Source organism: Gavia stellata, chromosome 13 (genome assembly GCF_030936135.1).
Source record: "Gavia stellata isolate bGavSte3 chromosome 13, bGavSte3.hap2, whole genome shotgun sequence".
In the NCBI taxonomy this organism is placed as follows: domain Eukaryota; kingdom Metazoa; phylum Chordata; class Aves; order Gaviiformes; family Gaviidae; genus Gavia; species Gavia stellata.
The window spans coordinates 10,115,951-10,139,275 of record NC_082606.1 but is presented as its reverse complement, the minus strand read 5'-3'; the positions used below and the strand labels follow the sequence as shown (position 1 = coordinate 10,139,275).

At 35.5% G+C, this 23,325-nt stretch overlaps 1 protein-coding gene across 2 annotated transcripts in view; it reads left to right on the top strand.

Annotated features, from left to right (window-relative positions):
* Positions 1-22,737, top strand: part of UNC13C (unc-13 homolog C) — a 162,720-nt gene extending 139,983 nt beyond the window's left edge. For both annotated transcript variants that reach the window (XM_059823621.1, XM_059823620.1), the window contains 8 exons: positions 1,340-1,489; positions 4,422-4,545; positions 8,016-8,072; positions 9,178-9,258; positions 12,612-12,759; positions 20,579-20,671; positions 21,395-21,554; positions 22,305-22,737. In XM_059823621.1, coding sequence (XP_059679604.1) covers positions 1,340-1,489; positions 4,422-4,545; positions 8,016-8,072; positions 9,178-9,258; positions 12,612-12,759; positions 20,579-20,671; positions 21,395-21,554; positions 22,305-22,590 — 1,099 coding nt within the window. In that variant the 3' untranslated portion in view covers positions 22,591-22,737. The remainder of the gene's footprint in view (positions 1-1,339; positions 1,490-4,421; positions 4,546-8,015; positions 8,073-9,177; positions 9,259-12,611; positions 12,760-20,578; positions 20,672-21,394; positions 21,555-22,304) is intronic.
* The last annotated feature ends 588 nt before the right edge of the window (positions 22,738-23,325 follow it).

Genomic DNA, 23,325 nt, shown 5'->3' with positions numbered 1-23,325 from the left:
AGCTCAACCTAGGGTACGCTCCAGATTCCTCATGGGTCAGTTTATTGTTGGGGTTTGTGAAGTTAACAATGTTAGAAAGATGTCAAGAAAAGCCAATGCATTATTCTGGCTTTTATTGGAGGGACTGGTCCCAAGGATTTACATGAGCAGCTTCAATAGCAGCTTCATGTTGATTTTATCCAGGGCTTTGAAGTGTGCAGGTAAGTACACATCCAAGTGTACTTGGAAAAGTTTCCAGTTTTTCCAGTGTTTTCACATGGAGATTTGTGTTCTCTTTTTATGATTAGCCATGTTGCTGGAAGAGTTTACTGCCTAATTATAACGTTTCTATTCTCTCACAGTAAATTCTCTTTCACTTCCCTCAAGTTAAAGCCTCGTGTATTTATGGCCTCTATTTTGCATTTCTGTTCATAAACTAATCCTAAACCAACTCAATTCATCATAAATCAATTCATAAACCAAATTACCATGTGTGCAGTGTCTTATTCTGCCTCTGAACTGTTGACTCTGATTAACTGCTGTTCTGCATTGTTTAAATATATTGACCGAAGACTGTATCACATCAATGACACTACAAGACTGTCAGACATGTTGCTGAACCAGATCAGTTAGGAAGCAGATCAGTTTTCAGAAAGGTTGAACAGATACAACTTGAGGAGCAAAAATTTGTCACGCTCACCTTAAAGTGGAAAAGATTCCTTCCAGGAGGAAGAGTCTAACCACTACTTAGTGGGTTTTTTCATGAAAGAGTATTTTAAACAGTCCAAATGTTTTAACTCTGTCTAGTTGCAAAGAAGTAAGCAAAGCTTCCGATAGCACTGACTCTGTGTGAAACCTGGGAAAAAGTCAAATTGAGCCAAACAGGGCAAAATCAGTACAAGTTTTCTATTAGTCCTCAAGAAGAATATCAAAGCTTGGTTCATATTAACCATCAAGAGAAAAATAGTTTATAGTCACCTGTTCCTGTTGTCCTTTCACATCAAAAATAAAATCTTGAGAAGTTGTTGCTAGCTGGTAGTCAATCATACCCTAAGCTACAGTTTCTGATACATCTGTTGCTTTCAGGAAATAATTACTTGGCACCCGTACAAGGGCATGAAAAGCATAATGACAGAATGGAAACAAGGAGAAACAAAAATCAAAACAGTATCTGAATTAGTTATATGAGCTATAATCCTTAGGAAGAGTTATTTTCAGTCTGTAACACCTGCAGTGTCTTGTGCTTGTGAACTTCCCATCACTGCAGAAAAGATTTACATCTTGTTGAAGAACCTGATGCAAAATGATAAATGTTGTCTTCTATCCCAGAATTCTTTCATTCTCTTTTTCTGTCCTGTAGTTTCCAATTTATTATTGAAGATTGTGTAAGACAAATGAGCAATGAACTCAATCAAATGAGAGGAAATGGGAATGTAGCAGCCAATAAGAACAGTGCCGCCATTGATGCTGAGATTGTGCTTCGGCCTCTCATGGATTTCCTGGACAAAACGTAAGTGTGGCAGACTGGTTTGTGTGGCAGATTAGGAATTGGATGCTGTGGTCAGGCATACTTGGTTTTACCCTGAAGCATCATTAAAACCTAGAAACACTCTGCAGTAATTTTAATGCTCATAGTATTCACATGTGTGCAGAATACTATACCTAACCTGTTTACTCATACTAAGCAATTTCTATGTAAGCTACATATTTGCCTTTCTATTTCTTGTCATGTTTTGAGTCATTACAAAGGAGCTAGTGTACGGTCTCTCCTCCATGAGCTGTGGTATAAAGAAGATTGTACTGAAAAAAAGAACAAAAGTAAATTCCCTATACTGAAATTGTCTGGCTTATTGTCTGGCTTTTTTTCTAGGCTGTCACCCAATGTCCCTCTGATTATTAATATGCACCTCTGTGTCCCCAAAAACCTGGTCACCATTTAAAGATTTACAGAGCAGTTTGATTTTTTTCAGTCCGTAAAAAGCTATATTTTGACATAGTCCTGCAAAACTCACTCTGGGCCCTGAAGGTAAGGGTATCTTGTCTTCTCATCATCCAGTAGTGACAGGATCAGCTGTTCTGAAGGGCCATGTGCAGCACCTCACCATCCTCAGTCATGTTGTTACTGGTACTTGTGAAACACCAGTGGCCTTTTACTGGAAGTGACTGGGAGAACAAGCAGCATGACACTGATCCCACGCTTCAGGTCTCCAGTCACACATACATGAGTTGCATACCCTTTAACCTTTTAGTTCCTTACGCATATTTCTCCTAGCCAGACATTTTCCAAGTGAGGGTGGAAAAGGTGTGCTGAGGGAGAATCTTGCTTGAAGCAGAACAAGAAGCATTATCAGGAGGCAGTGGCTGGGCAGGACTGGGGTTAAGGCTGGAGCTATGCCTGGAAGATATGAGGAAGGGACTGAGCCAGGCAGAGAGCCTTTCTTTGTCTTCTGCATTGTAAAGTTGTGCAAATCATATTACTCCATGCTCCACTGTATGATTATCTGGTGTTACTGGTGGTGGCCTGCAGTCCCAAATGAAACTTCTTCAGAGTCATGGATCGTCATGAAGGTTTGTTTTTATGCTTTTGATGAACTGCTGTGCATCTATGATCAGTAAGACTATACTCTGAAGTTAGGGACTGGAGGTGCTGAATACTTCTCTGGGCTTCTCTTGTTGCGACTAGTAAGACCCAAGTCAAAGGCTGATTTAAAGAACTGATTTATAACTGTCTTTTCTTTCTCCAGGGCATTACTTCACATTCTTACTGTTTCTAAAAATGGGACTGATGGGCTTGCTATCTTAGAAACATGACCAGAATCACAGCTCCCAGCTGTACATATGCATAGCCGAAGTCTAAAAGTCATTGGCATAAAGGGTGGGGGAGGGAACTGATGGGGATTTTGGATTTTCTTTGGGGGTTTAATTTTTCTAGGCTTTGTTTTTTAAGGGCTTTGGCAATTACATGAATTTCAATGACAGCTGGCAATGGGCAAATGCTTATTTAATGTACTTGATAAGATTTTACTACTTTTGCAACACTGTCAAGTGCAGTGCCCAGATTCCTAGACTGTGAAAAAAAATTTAGCTGCTTTATCTATATGTCAACCTTTTATTTTTAGCAATCTGCCTAGTCCTATGTGTTAACTTACAAGAGGGGTATGTGTTGCTTTCAAGCAGTATGGTTTTAAATTTTTAGTTATCTTTAAGATGTTTACTCCTAGCACAAGTCTTGAAGAAAAGCCAAAAGTGTTTATACACTTACATGTGCTATCCTAAGCTCATCATTCAAAAAACTGGGTAAGCTGACTTTAGCCTGTCAGGTTCGATTCCAAATTGCCATTTCTCAAAGCTATCTTCACAGCTTCTTTGAGATTTAATTGAATAATGACATAATGGAAAAAAAAACGAGCTTTAAATTACTGTCCAAATAGAAAATGTTAAATAGAATTTTAGCAGATGCTAAACCCATGCACAGAAAATAAAGATGTGAAATTTAAAAAAAAAAAATAAACAACACTGCTAGGCAATATCACCTTTCTTACAAATATATATTTATAATAGGATTATAAATACGTCATATTAATATGGTTTGGGGTTTAGTTATTTCTTATTTATGCTTTTATTTATGTGCTTACTAAGAGTAGTAAGAGATGCTAGAAATAAGAATTGGCATATTTATGACGTGATATGTATAATGACTTTACAGTAACCTTTTTTTACATTAATAGATTAGACATAATTCTGTAAAATTCCCCACATATGCATTTGTGTGATATTATTTTGAAATATTATTTCTTGTGCCTGAAAACTGCAGCACTTGATTCATGATGCTACTGATTCATGATGATACAAACAAGATGGTTTATGAATATACTCTTAAATAAAGAAAAAAAATCTAAGTATATAGATCCTCCTAAACTTTAATTTTATCATTAGTAATAGATAGTATGATTGCACAGATATGCCAGTATGTAGAAATAAATGCTTCCAAATGGTAACCCTGAATTTGCATTAGCTATCAACACCTAGTTCTATACCACAGTAGAAATATAAGCCAACAAGGGAGATGGTTTTTATTTTTAAGACATAAACAAATTACATACCAAAACTTGAATTCAGGGGCTTGGGAACGCTAAATTGTATCATCCATCAAACTTTAAAACTCATCATCATTTTGCATTTTCAATAAATACATACATGAGTGATATATTAGAACAATAAACTTGGATAGTGGAGATTTACATGATTTTATAATCCGTAAGTCTTTTTTTTTTTTACCAAAAATATTTACTGACAATATTGCAAACTAAGCCATTGAGCAATCCTTATTGGTAAAGAAAAGCTAAACCATAATGGCCATCAATCTGAACATGCAGTGATACAGCACCTCTGAAGTCTTAATGCTAGTTTTGGAGACTGGTTTGTGTTTTGTTTTATTCCAGTTTAAGTGTCTCTGCGAAAATCTGTGAGAAGACAGTTCTGAAACGGGTTTTAAAAGAGCTATGGAAGTTAGCCTTGAACAAAATAGAAAAACAAATTGTACTTCCACCACTGACGGACCAAACCGTAAGTATCCCTGCAGTAGTTCACACACATTATGAAGGATTGTAGTAATACGCTTTATCAGCTGTTTGCCAAGGCGTCTGATACTATCCTTTTCCGTACTTTGACCAGAAGGAATAATATATTGACTGTATGCAGTGTGTTGCTCTGTAGTATTTCAAAGTAGTGTAGCTAGGTTGCTCTTCTGCAGCTGGTGAGGAAGACCTTGCTCTTTCATATACTGCCTGCTCCAATTCAGAGCAGTTTTTATGAACACAGTATAAAAGAAGCCAAATCACCGACTTTGTAGTGTGCTTTCATATAAGGACTTGTTTGATTTCTCTTGACTTCGTCATACACAGTAACATGAAGAGTGTTCCTTGCCCTTCCCAGCTGCACCAGGAATTCAATTGCTTCCATTTTTGCAGCTCCTGGAAAGCCAGGAATGCTCCATCCCATTCTCCAGTCTTGCCTGCTGTACCATTCCTCATCTTGAGGCACCACTTAGCATCAGGAAGCTTAAGCCAATTTTAGCTTTAAAGTTTTAGGGTATTTTGATAGCAGACTTGATAGGAGGTCTTCTTTGGGCAGGACTGCATTTACAGCCTGAGAAGAAGAGGGAAAGAAACTCTAAGTTAATATGGGAAGTAGTGCTGCTACACACAAGACCAGTGTGGGTGATGGCCTGATATGAACCCTGAGTGGTGTCAGAGCTGAGGGCATCAGTAAAATCTGATTCTGTCTAAGGGTGAAAGAAAAAGAGCCTGGCTTGGAATGCCTTTTTTTAATTGCTTTTTGCTTTTTTGAGGGACTGGGATAACATAAATGTTAATTCTTCTCATTTTCAATCTTGTCTAGAATAAATTCACCATCTTTAGGACAAGCTAATCATGACATTGCCGTAGTGTGCCTTTGGGCAACTTTACTGTATACATCCTATGATATCAGTTAAGCTGCTAAACATTGATTAGTCAGTATCCATATCATTAAATCATATTATAATATATTAAAGATACATGAAAGAATATTGCTGGAGAGGCAAGAGGAAATCTAATAGAACATGTATAAATGGTGTTAAGGTAGTAATGAAATAACCTGAGCTATTAAAAATTCTAGACTAGAGCTAATCACAAGATCATAGCCAGGACTTCATTCATTGAATTTGTTCATATTTACTATAATGCTCTTGTTTACTCTGCGTAATTAGAAACAGCCTCTCCTTCAATGAGTGACTGTGTCAAGTTCATATTTCTGATATTTTTAATTTGCTTTTCAAATATTTTGGTGCAAATTTTATCTGCAAATACCATAAGTAGCATTTAAATTGGGTAACTGCATTTCCCATCAGGCATTTGGAGCATTTATTAGCTTTACGCAGGAGCAGTTGTTACATTCTAAATCATAGAACAGCATGGTTCTATGTTAAGAGTTAAGGGGCTTTCTGTTGCTTTTTTTAATTGGTTGCCAAGAATATGGAATTACCTGTCAAAGACTTATTGTGCTATTGTCCAAGTGGGCTTACTATGTTTCAGTTAGGATAGTAAAATATTTATTGAAACATTTTCCGCCCAAGAGTTTGAATTTGAAGGTAGACCTTTGTTTAAAAAATAATAAAAATATTTTAGTCTTCCAACCATAGTGAAAATAATCTTTGACTGCCAACTGAATACAGATTTCAGTTCATCTGCCTGAATCTGCAAGCACCTCTGTTGTCCTTATGGATGCTCAGAAATCACACCAAGCAATAAGCTGTGACAATGATGTTATAGCCCATTTCAAAAAAGCTTATTCCGATTGTTAGTTTAGCAAGTTGATACTTCGTTAAGCTATGGGTGTACATCTGGAATGCAAAACTTCCGCATTTCAGGCAGAACACAGAAAGGGTAGTGAAGAAGCAGAGACAAGGAGCCCTCCTCCCCCCTCCCCCAGAAAGAAGAGTCTTCTGGATGGATGTTAGATTAGTTAGTGGCCAAAGGTAAGAAGGCTTCTGTTTATCAGCCAGTTACTGATTAAAGGCAGAGACTGCGCCTATCATTCAAGACTCTTTAAGATCATTTTAAATGGTGACAGCTGGGATTTCCACAAGTGCTTTGCGCCCATTCTTCCTAAAGCTGAAACAACCCTTTCTTCTCCACACACACTTAAGAAGCGTGAGCCTCTGACTAGAAATTGTCTGCAGCATATTTTTTTCCAAATTTTGCTCAACATTTGTATAGTACAAGATATAAGATCTTAAATATATAGTCTGTAATGATTAAGGAACATGAAAAATAGGTACAAAGATTACTGGATTGGGCTTTCAGACTGCTTGCAGTACCACCTGTGCATGCTATGCTTCACCAGCTATTGGGTTTTGCTAGTGGTAGCCTCTGTACAAAGTGTCCCAGTTGGCAGGCATGGAGAAAGGTGTATAGCTAGTTGCATTTGTTTTGCTACTTCTATTTACTTTTAAACACACAATTAAACAAAATCAATGAAAAGTAGGATACTGTAAGAGAGATGTTTCCCTTTTGTAGTCTTGAATATTACTTTCTCTCTGAGGGTGAGAGGCACAGAAATTCGGAAGCAGGGTTTATTTTTTAATTCTCATATTTATCTTACCATTCTCACTACTAATAAATAATGAAAATTTAAGCTGCAGTTCTATATTACATCTTTTGCAATTGAACCATATAGAAACAAAAATATTTCTGGAAACTGAAACCTTTTGGAACAGAAGAACTAATGAAAAATTGTTCTTTGTTGTGCTATGTAAGTTGGACTGACTTTTTTTTTTCCCCCCTGAAATCCAGACATTCAGAACTATGTCTTGCTGAACTTCCAAGTAACTGCACTAGTAATTATATTTCTTGTGATAAAAAATGTAAGCATGGAATTATAGTAGGATTCTGTCTAAGACAAACATGTAGGCATTGGCCTTTGGTGTCATGCCAGGACTTGGCTATTGTAAAATACTGGTTTAACTTCATAACACTTTGGTATCTTTTCTTTTTAAAAAATGGCTTTGGCCTAACAGTAGGCTGTTATTCTGTGTGTTACTCAACTGAGGATTTTTGACTGCAGACAGTTAAGCTTTTGCAGGTTCCTCAGGGCTGTTCACTTCCCATTATGATTATTTATGTTAGCATAGCACTTGAGAGCTATGATTATGGACAAATATCTCCTTGTCACACTATATAAGAACAATCCCAGCCTTAGCTTAAAAATGTTAAATACAAAATGAGACTAGCAGACAGAAGCACACGAAACCACTATCAACAGAATATGCAGTATTTGTATGAATACGGGATACTGGAGGGAATCATGCTGCAGGCATTCGGCTACTTGGCCTTATCAACTGAATGAAAATATGTCTCATGTGTAATTGAAATATTCATTTAGCTTTGCAAAACAGTGACTTTGGCTAATGTCCTAGCAGAAGATAGGATCATGTTGACATAAAAAGCAAACACGCTGTAGTGAGTCTGTTTCCTGAATTTTCAATGTGATTACAGGGGCCCCAGATGATACTCAGTGCAGCCAAAGATCTTGGACAACTGTCAAAACTCAAGGTAATGGAGCCAAATGAAGTTGTGAATGGCTTGCTGTAATGACAAAAATAGATGAAGTATTAGTGACTGTGAGGCCAAGCCTCATGCCTCAGTCTTGTGCTTATTTACTATAGTAAGATTGAATATGGCAGTAACTATTCATAGGTGAGTAATGATTTTACAGTCTCATCAAAACCAAATTAAGAATAAAAGACTGCATGCTTATATAGTAAAGTGATCACTAGATGGGGCAAGATGATGTCATTCCCATATTGCACAACTAGGCCTTATAAGCATTAAACATGACAAAAAAAAAATAAATTATGAGATCTTTTTGTTCCCTTCTGGAACCAGTTCTGAAAAAACTCTAAAGTGGGAATACTAGTTATTTTTTTCTGCATATTATTTATGGTACCTATTGAAAGGTAGCACGTACCTCTACAATAAACTCATCAGCACTACATTACTGAAGTCCATAATGTACTTGATGGAGAGCTTAGACGTTTGATACTGATGTCAGTTGTTTGCCAATAAATTTTGCCATTAGGATTTCAGAAATGGGCAGAAATGTGGTAATTCATGTTCTATGAATAACTGCTCAGTTTGCTAGAGGAGCTAAAATGTTGCCGAAGTAAATCACAGGATGCTTATTTTAGACAAAGGTTTAACAGGAGTATAGTCACTTTATGACTCTATTTAACTTACGTTCTAATAGGAAACCCTTAAACATAGGGTATTAACAAACATTAGTTAAACTGTCATGTTCATTAATAAAATGAATTCTTTCAGTATCATCTAATATAATTATTTAAACTTAAAATTTAACCTTTTCCCTGCCCCCCAGAGCAGAGAAATAATATGCCCTAGGAAAAGAAAGAAAGCTACACAGATGCTCACTATTAAACATTGGTTCTTTTTCCCTGCAATCTATGTTTTCAAGAAACAACATGATTGCTCTAGGTTATAATTTGTTGTAAAAGAAGTCTGAAATTGAATTAATCCCTGTTAATCATAGGAGCTTGGGGGGCATTTGGCAGGTTTGTTTGTTGGTTTGTTTTTCAAGAATAGGCAGAACACAATACTGTCTCTCTTTCAAAATCAACTGCAGTCCTAACTTGCTTTGCAGGACCATGTGATTCGAGAGGAAGCCAGAAGCCTGACCCTGAGGCAGTGTGCAATAATGGAGGTAGCACTAGCTACTATAAAGGTACAGCTTTATGTCTTTTTCTGTTCCATGCTGGAATGACCAAGAACATGGTCGATATAAACAACAGATTCTAATACAGAATAGTCCCTTAGAATCATAAAGATCCCTTTAATATGTCAAGAACCATTTGATCCTAAGCTCTTTGTATTGACTTGAAAGCAACTGCCTGATAGTCTGCTTGCAGAAAAGTTAGAAAAATTGTTCTACCAGTTGCAGACAGAACACGTTCCGTTAAAGGAATTGGTGGCCAAAGCTTATCTGATTTCTCTGTTCCTTTACAGTTTAGAGTTAGTGCAGCTGAGCTAAATCCTTATTCTGTTGTAGCATAGCCGCCTCTTCTCCCACAAAGGAGGCACTGAGTCTCAGGAATGTGGTTATTCCTAGCTGCACTCTGCTGCAAACATGTATGACACATGGTTTTTATAGCACACCAGAAAACAAGGCTTTTAAAACCATGCATTACTGTGCACTATTTATATTCAATGTCCAGTTGAATTTAGCAACTTTTTACAGTTTGGAATTCACCGCCTAATTTACTGTCGCTCCTAAATCATTTGATTTAATTTAAAGATGACATTTAATTATTCTACACGTTCAACCCTTTTCAGTGAAAACAAAAAATCATATTCATCACACACCTTTTAAAAACACTTCTGAATAAAATAATTTTTATGCTTTATCAACATCTTGTTGATGCAGATGTTGGTAATGCATAAAACTACTTTAGAAAAATCTTAGCATTGCAGTAAATATTTTACATTAGATTTTTAAAGGAGCCATATTAGAGACAATCCATCCAACCTTACCTGGTGCTAATCTTTTTACTAGAAATACATATTAATTTATTGGTAATTGATAAAGTAACTCTAAGATTTGACCTCTCTGGAAGCACGAAAGGATCAGGCCATAGGCCAGATGAAATGTTCTGAAAACTTTGTTTTCCCTTCCACTTATTTTACGGTTATTGCATTATGCTCCTAAATGTAAAAAGTAAAGAGATTAACAAAGTCCTGGTTTTTTTTTTTTTCTTGATTAAAAAACTGAAGTCAAAACAAACCATTACAGAATATTATTTAATGTACTTAGTCTTTTTCACATTGGCCTGGATCTTCACTTGGTGTAAATAACTTGAAAGCAATCAATTTATAGAATAACAGCATATTTTCATGTCTGCTGCTGAAGAGACAGCACATCAGGAGGGTAAGGAGGCAGCTACTTAAGTAAGTATTGAATTGAAAACATAAATAAGAGGACATATTCATCATCAAGTCTTGTGCAACAAAATAGTGTCTCAAAAGACAAGAAAGAAGTGTCAGAGAGGGCTCCCAAATGCCATCTTTTGTATTTGCAGTGGAACTGGCATTTCTTTCAGAAATAGAAATAATATTTGGGGTTTACTGATATTGTGGAAACAGAAATGGAACAAAATGCTGAAGCACCATGTGCTCCCAAATTAAGCCCTGTGGAGTACTCAGTTCAGTATATAAATCTAATTATTTTCCTTGCAAAGCATTTGTTCAAAATAAATAAAAGTTGGGAAAAATGTAAATTCTAACCTTGCCTGAATTTCTGGTGCTTAAACTCTTAAGAGTCATAGATAGATATTAATTATTTTACTAAACAAAAGTTTAGAATTGGAGGAAAAAGGTTAAAAATAGGGAAAATCTATTAATTCAGTAGTCTTATCTCTGTGCGCTACATTTATAAACTGAGCAAAATAATGCTCTCTGAAAAACCTATTTTCAAATTGTAAGACAATGACATGTCATTATAACCTGCTTGCTGTACTTGGTACGTGATATGCAAAATCTTTTTTTCCAAAATACTAAGCAAATACTCTTGATCATGCAGAAATTGGTCTTACACTATTACAAAGTGAACAAAGACAAACCTTGTAAGTTAACTCAAGAAAAAAGACTGCTATGTTGTTTTAGGAATGCAGTTCATAAGTTTAATGATGATCAAAATATACAGATTTTTTGCTAATGTGAGGTAGATATGGTTTGCCTAAAACCAAAAAAAATGGCTGCCCAAATAAGAACAGAAGAATGGTAAAAATGGCATATGGTATCTGTTCAAAAATTAAGTAACTGATTTTTGTAAGAAAGAGATTTGCAAGAAGGAGTATGTCTGTGCTTGCACAGGCTTTTTTACTTTTCCTTTCATTAGTCTAATTTTTAGTACCAAAAATTCATTCACTGAGCAACTTACAATTATAATTTAATAGATGATGGTGTTGTGTTATTAATGCTTTGAAGAGCATAAAATAAAGGAATAATCTTCCATCTTAAATATATATATATAGCATATCCTCAGTCTTTATATGTTGTAAAAAAGAACCTTAGTAATTTTTTTTTTTTTTTTTTTTAGCTTAGTTTGTAATTTACGGTTAGGAGAAGTGGCTTTCTGGATTCAGTTATCTCAAACTAAGTTATCTCAGCACAGAGATCATGTTCGTGAATAACATTGTTCTAGTTTCCGTTTTTGTCTTTGCAAGCACTGTAAACCCACAGGCACTCTGCAGCGTGAAACTACCACCCAGTTTGACTTGTGTGGCATTTGTCAAGTTTTGGCTGAGACTGCAGTTGACTACAGCATTGATTTCCACATACGTGACATTATGCACTTGTGTCTGCACCTTTCATTTGTCAGTATGACTTTCAAGCCTCTTTTGTCACCTATGAACCTTGAAATCCCTCAGACTGGAGCATGAGTAGCAGACGAACTATTTTAAGGCTTACATCTCTAAGGAACAGGGTATTAGGTGTCCAACTGAATCTGCAAAACCTTGTTTACTCATTATTTCTCTATATTTGATTCCATACAATAATGATATGATCACATTATAGGTTTTGCATGCAAAATTTACCATTTATGGGCAAAGGCAAAAAAATGTAAAAATGCAGGAAGATTAGGGCCAGGTGCCCTAGCTTCTTTAAATGTCTGTTAGCTTTCATGGAGCTTTTAGTCCTTAGTAGCTGCTATGCAGATAACATTTTATTGGGAGACACAACAACAAAAAATCACAGTAATTGTCACAATATCAGGAAATATTAACAGATTTTAGCACTTGCTTATAAATTGATTAATATCCTTGGTGAAATCATTAATACAGTTTTAAACAATTAAGAAAATAGAGATTTCTTTGGAACATACAGAATGAAATAATTTGCTTGGAAAGATACAAATGTCATGTAAGTATGCAACGATGAGAAGATAAAGGTGATTTAGACAAAAACTCTTAAATTGAGACTAAGAGTTCTAAGAATTTTACTTAAAACTATATGTCTGTGACTGAGACCTCTCTCAGATAATTTGCCTCTCTGAACAACTGTATTTGTTTTTCATTTTAGCAATACTTCCATGCTGGAGGAAGTGGGCTGAAAAAGAATTTCCTGGAAAAGAGCCTGGACCTACAGTCCCTGAGATATGCTCTTAGCCTTTACACTCAAACTACTGATGCCTTGATAAAGAAGTTTATAGACACTCAGACGTCTCAAAGTAAGTGATCTGTAAGAGAGATATAAGTAAGTACATCAAAATTATTTTTTTAATGTTTCAAATGATTGGTCGCCAATCACATTCTCCAAACACTGTGGTATTTTAGAGTTTATTGCCACAAATTTGCCCATGTGATGTTATCTCATATCAACTGCTGTTGTTAAACAGTGGAGCTTATCTGAGGGCAGTGCATTTATAAGCTTGTCACTTTACATGAAGAATAGGTCCCGTAGCTCTCTATGAACACTGAATATCAGGGTTATTTATAGGAGTACTTCACACACAAACAGGCTTGTAGACGTGATAGCAGAGTGCATATTATAATTGCAGAAACAGAGTACATTTGTAGAGTACATTGGCAGCTCTAGATACTTTCAGAGCTGGAGGATATTAATTACTAATCACAAATAACCGCAAAAAGCATGACATATCCCTTAAGGCTTCCTTTTGGGATTAAGAACAATAAATTGTGAGCAACATGTCCTTAATGTAGCACACTGATTCCACGTTACAGAACCCACACTTCTTCTAGCAGGTCATCTGTGGATTCAAAAGGAATAGAAGATTTCTGTAGAGTAAAATACAGCATTATTTACCCTGTCTACATTTTTTTCCTTTGTGCATTTCAGAATTCAGATTCAAAACCATCCTGCTGAAAATGTCACATCATTTTTTATGTCTGCTTATCAAAATTCAAAATTTTGATACTTTCCCAAAAGCAAACCAAGGCAGAGAACGTGCAACAATATGATATTAGGTGTACTTTGAATCTGGACATCAGCAACACTGAAACCACTTTTTCCTGCTCTAGATTTTTGGTGTAGTGCACCAAAAAAATTGAAACACAAAGTCCTCTTCATTTAAAATAGATATAACATTCATTAATGGTGTATTTCAGAAGAGGACTTTCCGTGGTTTCAATAAGAGGGCAAGTGTTCATGGTTATACTTTTAGGCAAAGGTTCCTTCTATTTTCAAAAAGAAGCTATTTCTTACCATTTTTCTTACCAATCTAGGACAGTGTTTTCGTACTTCTACAATACATACAGGAATTGCTTTTATATAGATAATAGGCATTATATTCCAAGCCAAACTGTTTCTAGAAACTTCAAATTTTTGCAGAATAGTAATCTTTACTAGATTTCTTTTGAATGTAATGGGCATTTGTAAAAATGGCCTGTTGGCCACTTACTTAATATCTTTGGGAAGGAATACAATTTGCTGATCTATAAGTATTTGCCTGCTCCCACTCATAAGAATCAGAAAAGTTTTAATTGGACAGTTAAGCTGGAAATCAATTGCTTTTACCTCTGAAGTACAGTATATTACTTACAGTATAAAAAGCATGTAACATTATTTTTGCAGCTTGCCCCAAGATTATTTCCAAGGAATGATTTTCTAGGCATCTTCCATATTAGACTGAGGATCTCTGTTAATAATTCGTACATTGCAAGTGAGAAAATTGCTATAAAACTCTAATGTATACGGAACAGTTTCTCTCCCCCCTCCCCCCCCCAAAAAAAAAAGGATTAACAATATGGATTTAGGCAGAAAATTATTAATTACTAGTATATTTTGCTTTTCCTTATGCATACTTTCATTGTAACTCCAGGAGAAAAAATTATCCAGGTTGTAGCCATAAGCAGAGATCTCTTATAAATCCTGAGCCACAAAGTTGAATTTTCTGATTTACATCACGATTTCAGCCTGAGGTCTGTGTTCATTCCTGTGCACACATTAGCATGCCTATATTTGCACACCAGTATTATCAAAAGTGTAGCCACTGGGAATGAAAGTTAAGGAAGAGTGACTCATAGCTTTTCATCACCTTTTAATGTCTCATTTGAAAGAATTTTAAAAAATCATCTATTACAACCTCCAGCCTCACAACTGTATCATTAGCATTTAGTTAAAATAACCCTGTTTGCAAATCAGAAACTTTCTCTGAAGTATAATTAGATTTACATCTGCCCTCATATTTCTGCAGGTAACCAATCCATAATCAATAGACAGTTGGATGTAATTAAACTCAGAGAAATGGAAAAAAAGAATAATTTATCATTCAATACGCTATTTTCTTTAGATTTAACTATGACTGTAGGTAAAAGTGGATGCTCAGTTTTCCCATAATGACTACTAGAATCAGACAATAATCAGGCTTACTTTTAACCGCAGGTGAAGATACTTTTTCATTTGCCATGATTAAAGTGCAGTGTTTCTAAGAAACTGAAGGGCAAAAATTTGTTCGATTGGTGTGAGGAGGGAGAATTACTTTTTCCCCCCTAGAAAGCATAATAGCTATGAAAAAGCATACATTATGGTCCTTGATACTTCCTGTATTCATGTGCATGCAGGGTCAAGTTCAGTAGGAAGAACCATATTATCCAATTATATGGTTTTGCACCATTTCTAAGCAAGGGTGATTGCTCGAACTGGTGTTTTGATTTCCAGCCTCTGTGCCTACACATTCCTAAAGACCTTCCTGGAAGCAAAGCAATTTGCATAGGCAACATTAATAAAAACATTCCTAACTTTTAAAATGATGACTTAATCTCAGGGATTCATAGTTTTTCATGCTGTGGTTTCAATACGTTAAATACTTAAAAGCCAAACTCTTATTGCCGCTTTCAAATACATCAGGAGACTATCTTACTCTTATTTTTCCTTTTCAAACCACTCCTACAGACTCTCAAGACTGTTTTCAAAACAGACAAGTGTTTGAATAAGTGAATGACAATGCTGAGCATAAACAGTCAGTAAGTTTTTGAATTACTGACTACATTGCTTTTTTTTTTGCTTTTTTTCTCTCCATATAATGATTTGCCATTTAAAAGGAATATGATGATGAAAGTTGTAAATTCAGTCCTCACTCAGTGTTGTGAAAACAAGTCTGTAACCACACTATGAAAATGAAAGATAAAAGAAAAATGTTGTCTGTATCAACTTCACTTATTAGACAATACAGATATCAGATTAGCATACTTAGTGACATAGCTTAAGTTCTGTCGTATGCTATCACATTAAACAGCTGTCTTTCTGCCTGGCACAGGAGGAGAAAGAGGTTTCTCTTCTCCAATTAAATCCCTAGTGCTATCCCAGCTCTGCCATGCACTTCCAGCTTGTTTGGAAATGAAATACTGCTGAGACTCTGATTGTTATAGATTTTAACATTGGTATCAATATGATAGTGTGGGGGAAGATTATCTATGTTTGTCCTGTAGTATAAAAAAGGGAATTTTATTTCCAGAAAAATAAGCAAAACCTACCAGCACTTGATCTGTTTTAATCCCAACCCACAAATGTAAAGCTTGTAGAGGAGCATTCTCTTTTGCAAATAAATTATCGGTATTGTTTGGTAGGAAAACTTTTACAATTTTACATACAATGAATTATAAACTGCTAACAAAATTTAGTTCCACTTACCTGACGTTCACATTTACTATTATAACCAGGTGGTGTCCAGGTGATTCTGCAGTGCCTGTTGTAAGCACATTGTTCTGGATCAGTGTTTTCTTCTTATTCCACCATACGCTAGTGTTAGCACTGCCAAGAACCATTTCATGGAGCAGGTCACCTTTGGAGTCTCTAAAATGGATAAACCTAAAGGATTTTGAAAAACCTGAAGGCAGTTTATTGAAGAGAACTGCATTTCAAAGCCTGAGTGACTAGTACCTTACACACTATATGGTCACCAATACCTCTGGAAAGATCATATAAAACACAGCCAAGTAAGAATCTCATAGCATCAGTACACCCTTACCAAGCAGATCCCCTGAGGTTCAGATCTCTGATTGATTCTGTTTCCTTTGGACTTTTGTCAGCTGAAAATTGTCACTTTGAGGTTGGGCACTACTAATAATATACATTAGCTCCTACTATAAAAGTGTTTTATTTTTTCTCCTCTAAATTCAGCTGCAGGATAAACATTTTTGCATAAATTCAGACTATAATATGGATTGTTTTCAATATCTTCTATTACCAAACAGTTGTTTGTGCACACTACACTTGTGCCAAGTACGAATCGGTTGTAAAATAGTAGCACTGCCAAGCCTGACCTGTAAAACCCTGCTCAGTTGCAGGGACTTGGGGGTTCAGTGCTGTATGGCTAAAACACACCATGGCTGGCTAACAGCTGGGTGGCAGCCAGCAAGCCAGCACAGAATATCATCAAGGAAAGCTCAAATGTTTCTGCAAAATGTATTTGTACATTGATGTTTTTATACAAGTTGTCAACCTACATCAACTCTAGACTAAAAGGTCAAATTTCTGTTCGGGCAGGACAAGCTAATTTTAACTAAACTTGAGCTAAATTCAACCACATTTTCACAATCAAGACGAAACTATAAAAGCCAAAGGACAAACTCTTGCTGTATTTCTGTATTTCAGAAGAGAAGGAACAGACTCAGAACACTGAAGTAAAACTACATCCTTGCCTATTGTACAGACTTTCCTATGGTATATTTGGTATATTTGACTTACTGTTACTCAAAGGTCAGACCAGTCCTGGTGATGCTTCTCAAAATTCGTTCCTAAAAAAGAGAGGATTTTCAGCCTGGCAGTACCTTTTTATTGAATGAAGTTATACCTTCACCTCTAGACTACTTAATTTAAAGGGTATCAAAATTAAAAGGAGACTTATGGCTGTGGTGTAGTTTAACAACTGTCTTAAATACTCAGTAATTTCATAAACTATAGCCTGTGTTGTTGATATGTTTACATTTGGCTAGCATCAACGTTAAAAACATTTGGACAAATATGATTTTAGTTTTAGCAAACTACATAAAAAGACAGCACCTCAAACGTTACAGTGTCCTGAATTTGCTCTCATTTATTACCACTAATTCCTCCAAAGTAAATGCCATTGTTGCATCTAAAATGGTTAGTTATTGGAAATAGAGAAATACTTTTTCCTATAAATTTACAGCAGCTTAGTTTTATAAACCTCATTAGAGAATACTACTGTTTTTGTAAGGCATACGACATAGCAATCCATAGTGGCAGGACTGCAATATATTTTTTAACTTGACTTTGAGGAGTTTGTATCGCTTAAGCAGAAAAATCAATACTCATCTATCTAGCAACATGGAGCTCATACTACGATCCCTACTTGTGCATTTAAACAGCTGCAGAAAAGGCTATTCTTTCACATCAGCTGATTTGTATTGGATTTCTTCATTCTTATGCTGGACAACTGAAAGCTAGAAGAGGAAGAAGCATCTGAAAACAAGAAAAGATAATAAGCAGAATTAAAAATAATTACCTAATGAGAATGAGTAACAACTATAACAGTAACTCCATACTCATCATAGGGAAGGAAATTACATGATCAAAAATGAAGATAAATACTTTTCAACTGCCAAGTGAAAATTCAATTCTGTGTTCCTTTGCAACCTGTAATGGTACAAGGCAAAGCAGAAGCTCGCTATCTTCTAGCTTCTTCAATATATGGAATCCGATTCAAATACTAAACTGATAGTTAACTTAGTTAACTTAGAAAACAGCAAACATACTGTAGTTTAGGCAAGCAGATAGATGACATCAGGCTACAGAAAATAAAAATTGTTTAGCAGGTCTTATAAGTGAAAAAGGAAAGACTTTTTTCTGCTCTTTTGTGTGTCAAAACTGCTGCATTCTTAACTGTCATATTTTGAAAGCTATACCTGTGTTCTATCATGAACTTTAAGTCCTACAGAGCATTTCCAGTTCTCTCATAACCTATACTTCAGGCAAAATTTAACTCAAGAAATAATCCCTGCTTCATGCACTGTAGTTTCAAATGGAGGTCACAATCATCTGTTACACAACCTTACTTCTTGAAAGAATAAAAACAGACCTGCATTATAAGCTGCAGAAATCAGCATACAATTGCAAGGAATGTATAGTAGCGAACAACTGAAAACATAAGAAAATCAAGAAACTTGCAGAATTACAACTAATAGAAGTATTCTAGTATATGCTAGTATAAAAATAAATTCATTCAGATTTGTGGCAGAAAATAAATATTTTTAAAGGTCACATATAAGAAAACCATACTGCTGGTGAAGCATGTTTTTACAGAACATTCACTTAAGAGGCTGTTACAATAAAAAATTTCTTTGATTATTCCTTAAATGAAATAGTAAAGCACCTAAATTAGAAATAAGTTGTATATTACAGTTTCTCTTAAGTCTTCAAGAAAATGAATGCAAGCTACTGTATCCATCAGCTATATAACATCAGTTTTAAAAAAATAACTTCTTAACAGTATCAGTGGAGCATTCCCTACACATATAAACCTCTTAACTTGAGAGGCTATACTTGCCTGTATGTTGCCTGGTTAAAATGCTGGACAGTATATATGCGCACATACACACGAATGGATGGATGGATGGATGATGCTAATTGGACACTCACCTCCCAGATCAAAGCTGGCTCATCCCTGGTTTCTTACCATATGGACATACAAGTGGCTACAGATAATGGAGGGTCACAATGGGGTTGTGCAATTGCCAGCCATCCTCATGTGAAGCCTGGCTTACACTAGGTAGAGGTGAAGGGGAAAGTCTTAACTGGGGATTCCACCCTGACACTCAAATCAATACTTTCTACTCACACCATAATATTCTGCTTTTATATTATGCTCTCTGAATTCCTCCTATCACTCTGTCTGACATTACAGAAATTCAAATAGGAGAGAACGTATTTGGATAGTATGATTTTGTACAATTGAGAATCTTACAGATGCTGCAGAATCTTCTGTCCAACTTCATAGCTTCACACCAAGTGATCCTTAAGATGATTTATGTTTTCTAATCAAATACAAACCTTCTGAATCTTTTCAATCTTTTGATGGCAGCCTGATGAAAGAACAGTTTCTGAAAGTCAGCCTTCGATTAACTGAACTTGGTTCTCAGAATCACCCAAAACAAACAATTATCAAACAGTTTATATAGCAACTTCTTAAAGCAAAGCATGTGTTGCAGTTAGCATGGTTATCATCCCTAAAAGCAGGTTTCCCTCCTTACCTTCCTTTTCTCTAACGCACATACAGAAGAGATCGTTCAGCTTACTACGCCCAGCTCTTAACAATTCAGCTTTAACTTACTCTTTGTATTAAATAAAAATGTTAAAACATGCACTCAAGATTTTCCCCTAAATTATAGAGCCTCAGGATCCTGTGGAAAATAACTTGATTAGTCACCCTGATCTTTTGTCCTCTAATAAATTAGCAGATGAACTGTTATAATCTGATACATTAAAGGCCCTTTCAATATAAACTGAGAGTCCTTTTAAGGAATCATTATGTGCAAATTTACTTAGAACCTGCACTGGTGCTCAAAAGTAAAACCTTTCAAAATTATGTTCCTGGCTCTTCTGCCATCCCTACAACCTTCCCTTTTTTCTTTAAGCCCCTGTGTCTGTGCTGGTACAGAACTTTGCTTAAACATAAGCCCCAGCAAAGGATTCCTCAATAATAATAGAGAAATAACTTTCAACTGTGTACTTACTTTTTGGGGTGCACGTGCAAACAAAGTTTGACGAAAGCACCAACAACTTTTGCATTTCAAGATGCAAACACACCTAATGGCAAGCAGAATGGAAGGTTCCAGATGAAAGGGGTTTTTTTATTTTACTGAGGCACTTTACACAGACATTTGCAATTGCCAGGGACTTTTGTGGCAAAACCACTTATGAATCTGTAACCGATTCTCACTTAAATGTGAAATATATGTCAGAAATTTCTAAGTGTTTCTGACAGAAAATACCGCTCACCTTCTTTCACTATCATCTTTTGATGTATTGGGAAGGCAAGTGTGCTAACCTACTAATTATTATTTCAGGTCAAACCACTAATAACTCAGTGGGTGAGATATCTATACAGGTGGATGTCTCTATGCATCCTGGAACTGGCGAGCATAAAGTCACTGTAAAAGGTAAGTTTCAAACAGCTAATTTTAAAATGAAAGCAACACTAAGTCCAAAACCCCCAAGCACTACATCCTAAGTAAAACATATCAATAATGAAATAACAAATGTTAAGTATTACAGTACTTGTAAAGCTATAAGTATACTTCAGGTGATTAGGATCATACTTTTTCCTTGCTCAACATCAGCAGATCATGCAGGTAAGTACTCTCTATGCTTCTCTGTGTAGACAGTTAAAATTTATTATATGAAGCTATGGAGTTATAAATTCAAATGTGCCACATTACACTTCTGAATTGCTTGCATATAATTTAATTTTCCAAAAGCTGGAGCAAAGCTGGGTGGTGAATGACTGGACCAAGACTTAAAAAGTTCCATTTTTAACAAAATGCCTTTGTTCTGCACAACCTGAATTCCAGAGGAAACCCAGTATCATTTAGAGTAGTATAAGCTGGTTTTTTAATTACAGTGAAGGTAGCAGACAACAGAGCTGTTAATGTAAAGCATTTGTAAAATATATGTTTATATTTGCTACTGTTGTAACTGAAAGTAGTCAGACATCTTACTTGGCAAAGAACAGGCAAAGTTCCTCCTAGGCTTGCCACATGTTGCTATCCTATAGGAAAGCTCTCAGGTCACCTTTCATTAGCTATACAAAGTCATACTGGATAATTAGTTGGAGGTCTTCCGATAGAATTCTATTTAACGTCATTTCTTTTATTTCGTTGAAGTTGTAGCAATTAATAATCTAAACTGGCAAACAACAGCTATGTTCCGGCCATTTGTGGAAGTCTGCATATTAGGCCCTAACCTAAGTGACAAGAAAAGGAAACATGGAACCAAGACAAAGAGCAACACCTGGTCTCCAAAATACAATGAGACTTTCCAATTGTAAGTCTTTTTTGTCTTTTTGTTAATTGCATATTTTATGCAAATTTTGTTACAATTTCTGGCAGTTAAACTGGTAAGAACATAAAAAAACACCCTAAGACCGCTATACATATCAGAGTCCATAGATACAGACACCACTTCAAAATCATTTAATAATTTGTATCTCTGTTTTGTATGAAGATGAATGACAACCATTAATCTTTCAGTCTTACAAAAGCTCGTTAAAATGTACAATTCATTTCCCTACAGAGGAATAACTATTTAAATACCTAGCAATCTATTTGCCTAAGTAGTTATCTGGACTGAAGCATTAATTATTACTGCTAGGTATCTGGGTCTTTACGACTGTTGAGATATCTAAATATGTAAAGGGCTGTGCATGTGTTAATGGTATTATTTATCTCTATTATTTTATCCTTAAAGCAATAAGAAACTTTCACCTAACCTGGAGTTTTAAATTTAGTACTTCTCACAGCACCTCTCACCTGTTTACTCCTTCTCCCCTTTCATAACCAAGACCAATTCATTTTCCTCCCCTCACCCCCCAACCCTCTCTAGGACAGAGTTTACTTAAAGGTTAACTGTGTAGAAGCTTTAAAGCTCAATGATACTCTGTTGCAACAAAGTGGAACTACAAAAATTAAACTACCGCTATCACTTTAATTTTCACAAAATTTCTAGAGTACATTCATTCCTTAGGGGAATTAAACTGAACTCCTTCTTCTAAATTCGTATTTCTAATCCATGCAGCATTTTGAGTAACGAAGATAAACCAGGAGCCTATGAACTTCACCTCTCAGTGAAAGATTACTGCTTTGCTAGGGAAGATCGCGTTATAGGAATGACAGTTATTCAGCTGCAAAACATAGCGGAGAAGGGTAGCTGTGCATCTTGGTACCCCTTGTTGAGAAACATCTCTGTAGATGAAACTGGGTTAACAATTCTTAGAATACTTTCTCAGAGGACCAATGATGAAGTTGCTAAAGAATTTGTAAGACTTAAATCGGAAACAAGGTCTGCTGAAGAAACGGCCTAAAATATCCAAGTAATGCAAGATTGTCACCGCCAAGAACATAGATACAATGCTGTTGTCTGAATAGTGCATGCATGTGCAAATCTGTGGGAATGTTTAACTATGTTTTCAGTGTTTGCCAGTACTTATGTACTATATTTGCAAGGTATGTCAAGGAGTTGTATATCTTTTATACATATTTTGGTCTTTGGTAAAGTAATTGTTCCAATGAAGTGCCAAAACTAAGATTAAATGTTTCATCATATCTTTTCAAATGTTGATTTCACCTCGTCACAATTCCTTTATTTTTTAAAATTTATTAATAAATAATTAGCTTTAATTGATTAATAGGTTGTCTCTGTTAAACTACTGTGTTGCTTATTCTAAATTAAGTTACGTCCCTTACTTACCTTTAAAAAAGATGTACCTAGTTTTCTTCAAACTATCATTTTATGCAAGCCTCATTTTAGGTATCTTACTGATAACTTTTTCTATCATTACTACAGATGCAGTTACTTATAGAAAGTGTTTGTAATTTTATAATTACCAATATAAAGTAATGATTTTTGCATAAAAACTAAAAAAGGATGGAAATATTTTATGCTAATCTTTTTCCAACCTTTCATAAATATCACTGTGAAGAAATGCTGTTAAAGCAAGTAAGTTCTCAAGAAGCTGTGCTTATCAGAGTTTGTTACTGATGTTTGATATGTTGACATAACTTTGTTCTTCAAAACTGCCAAGGTAATATCATATTTG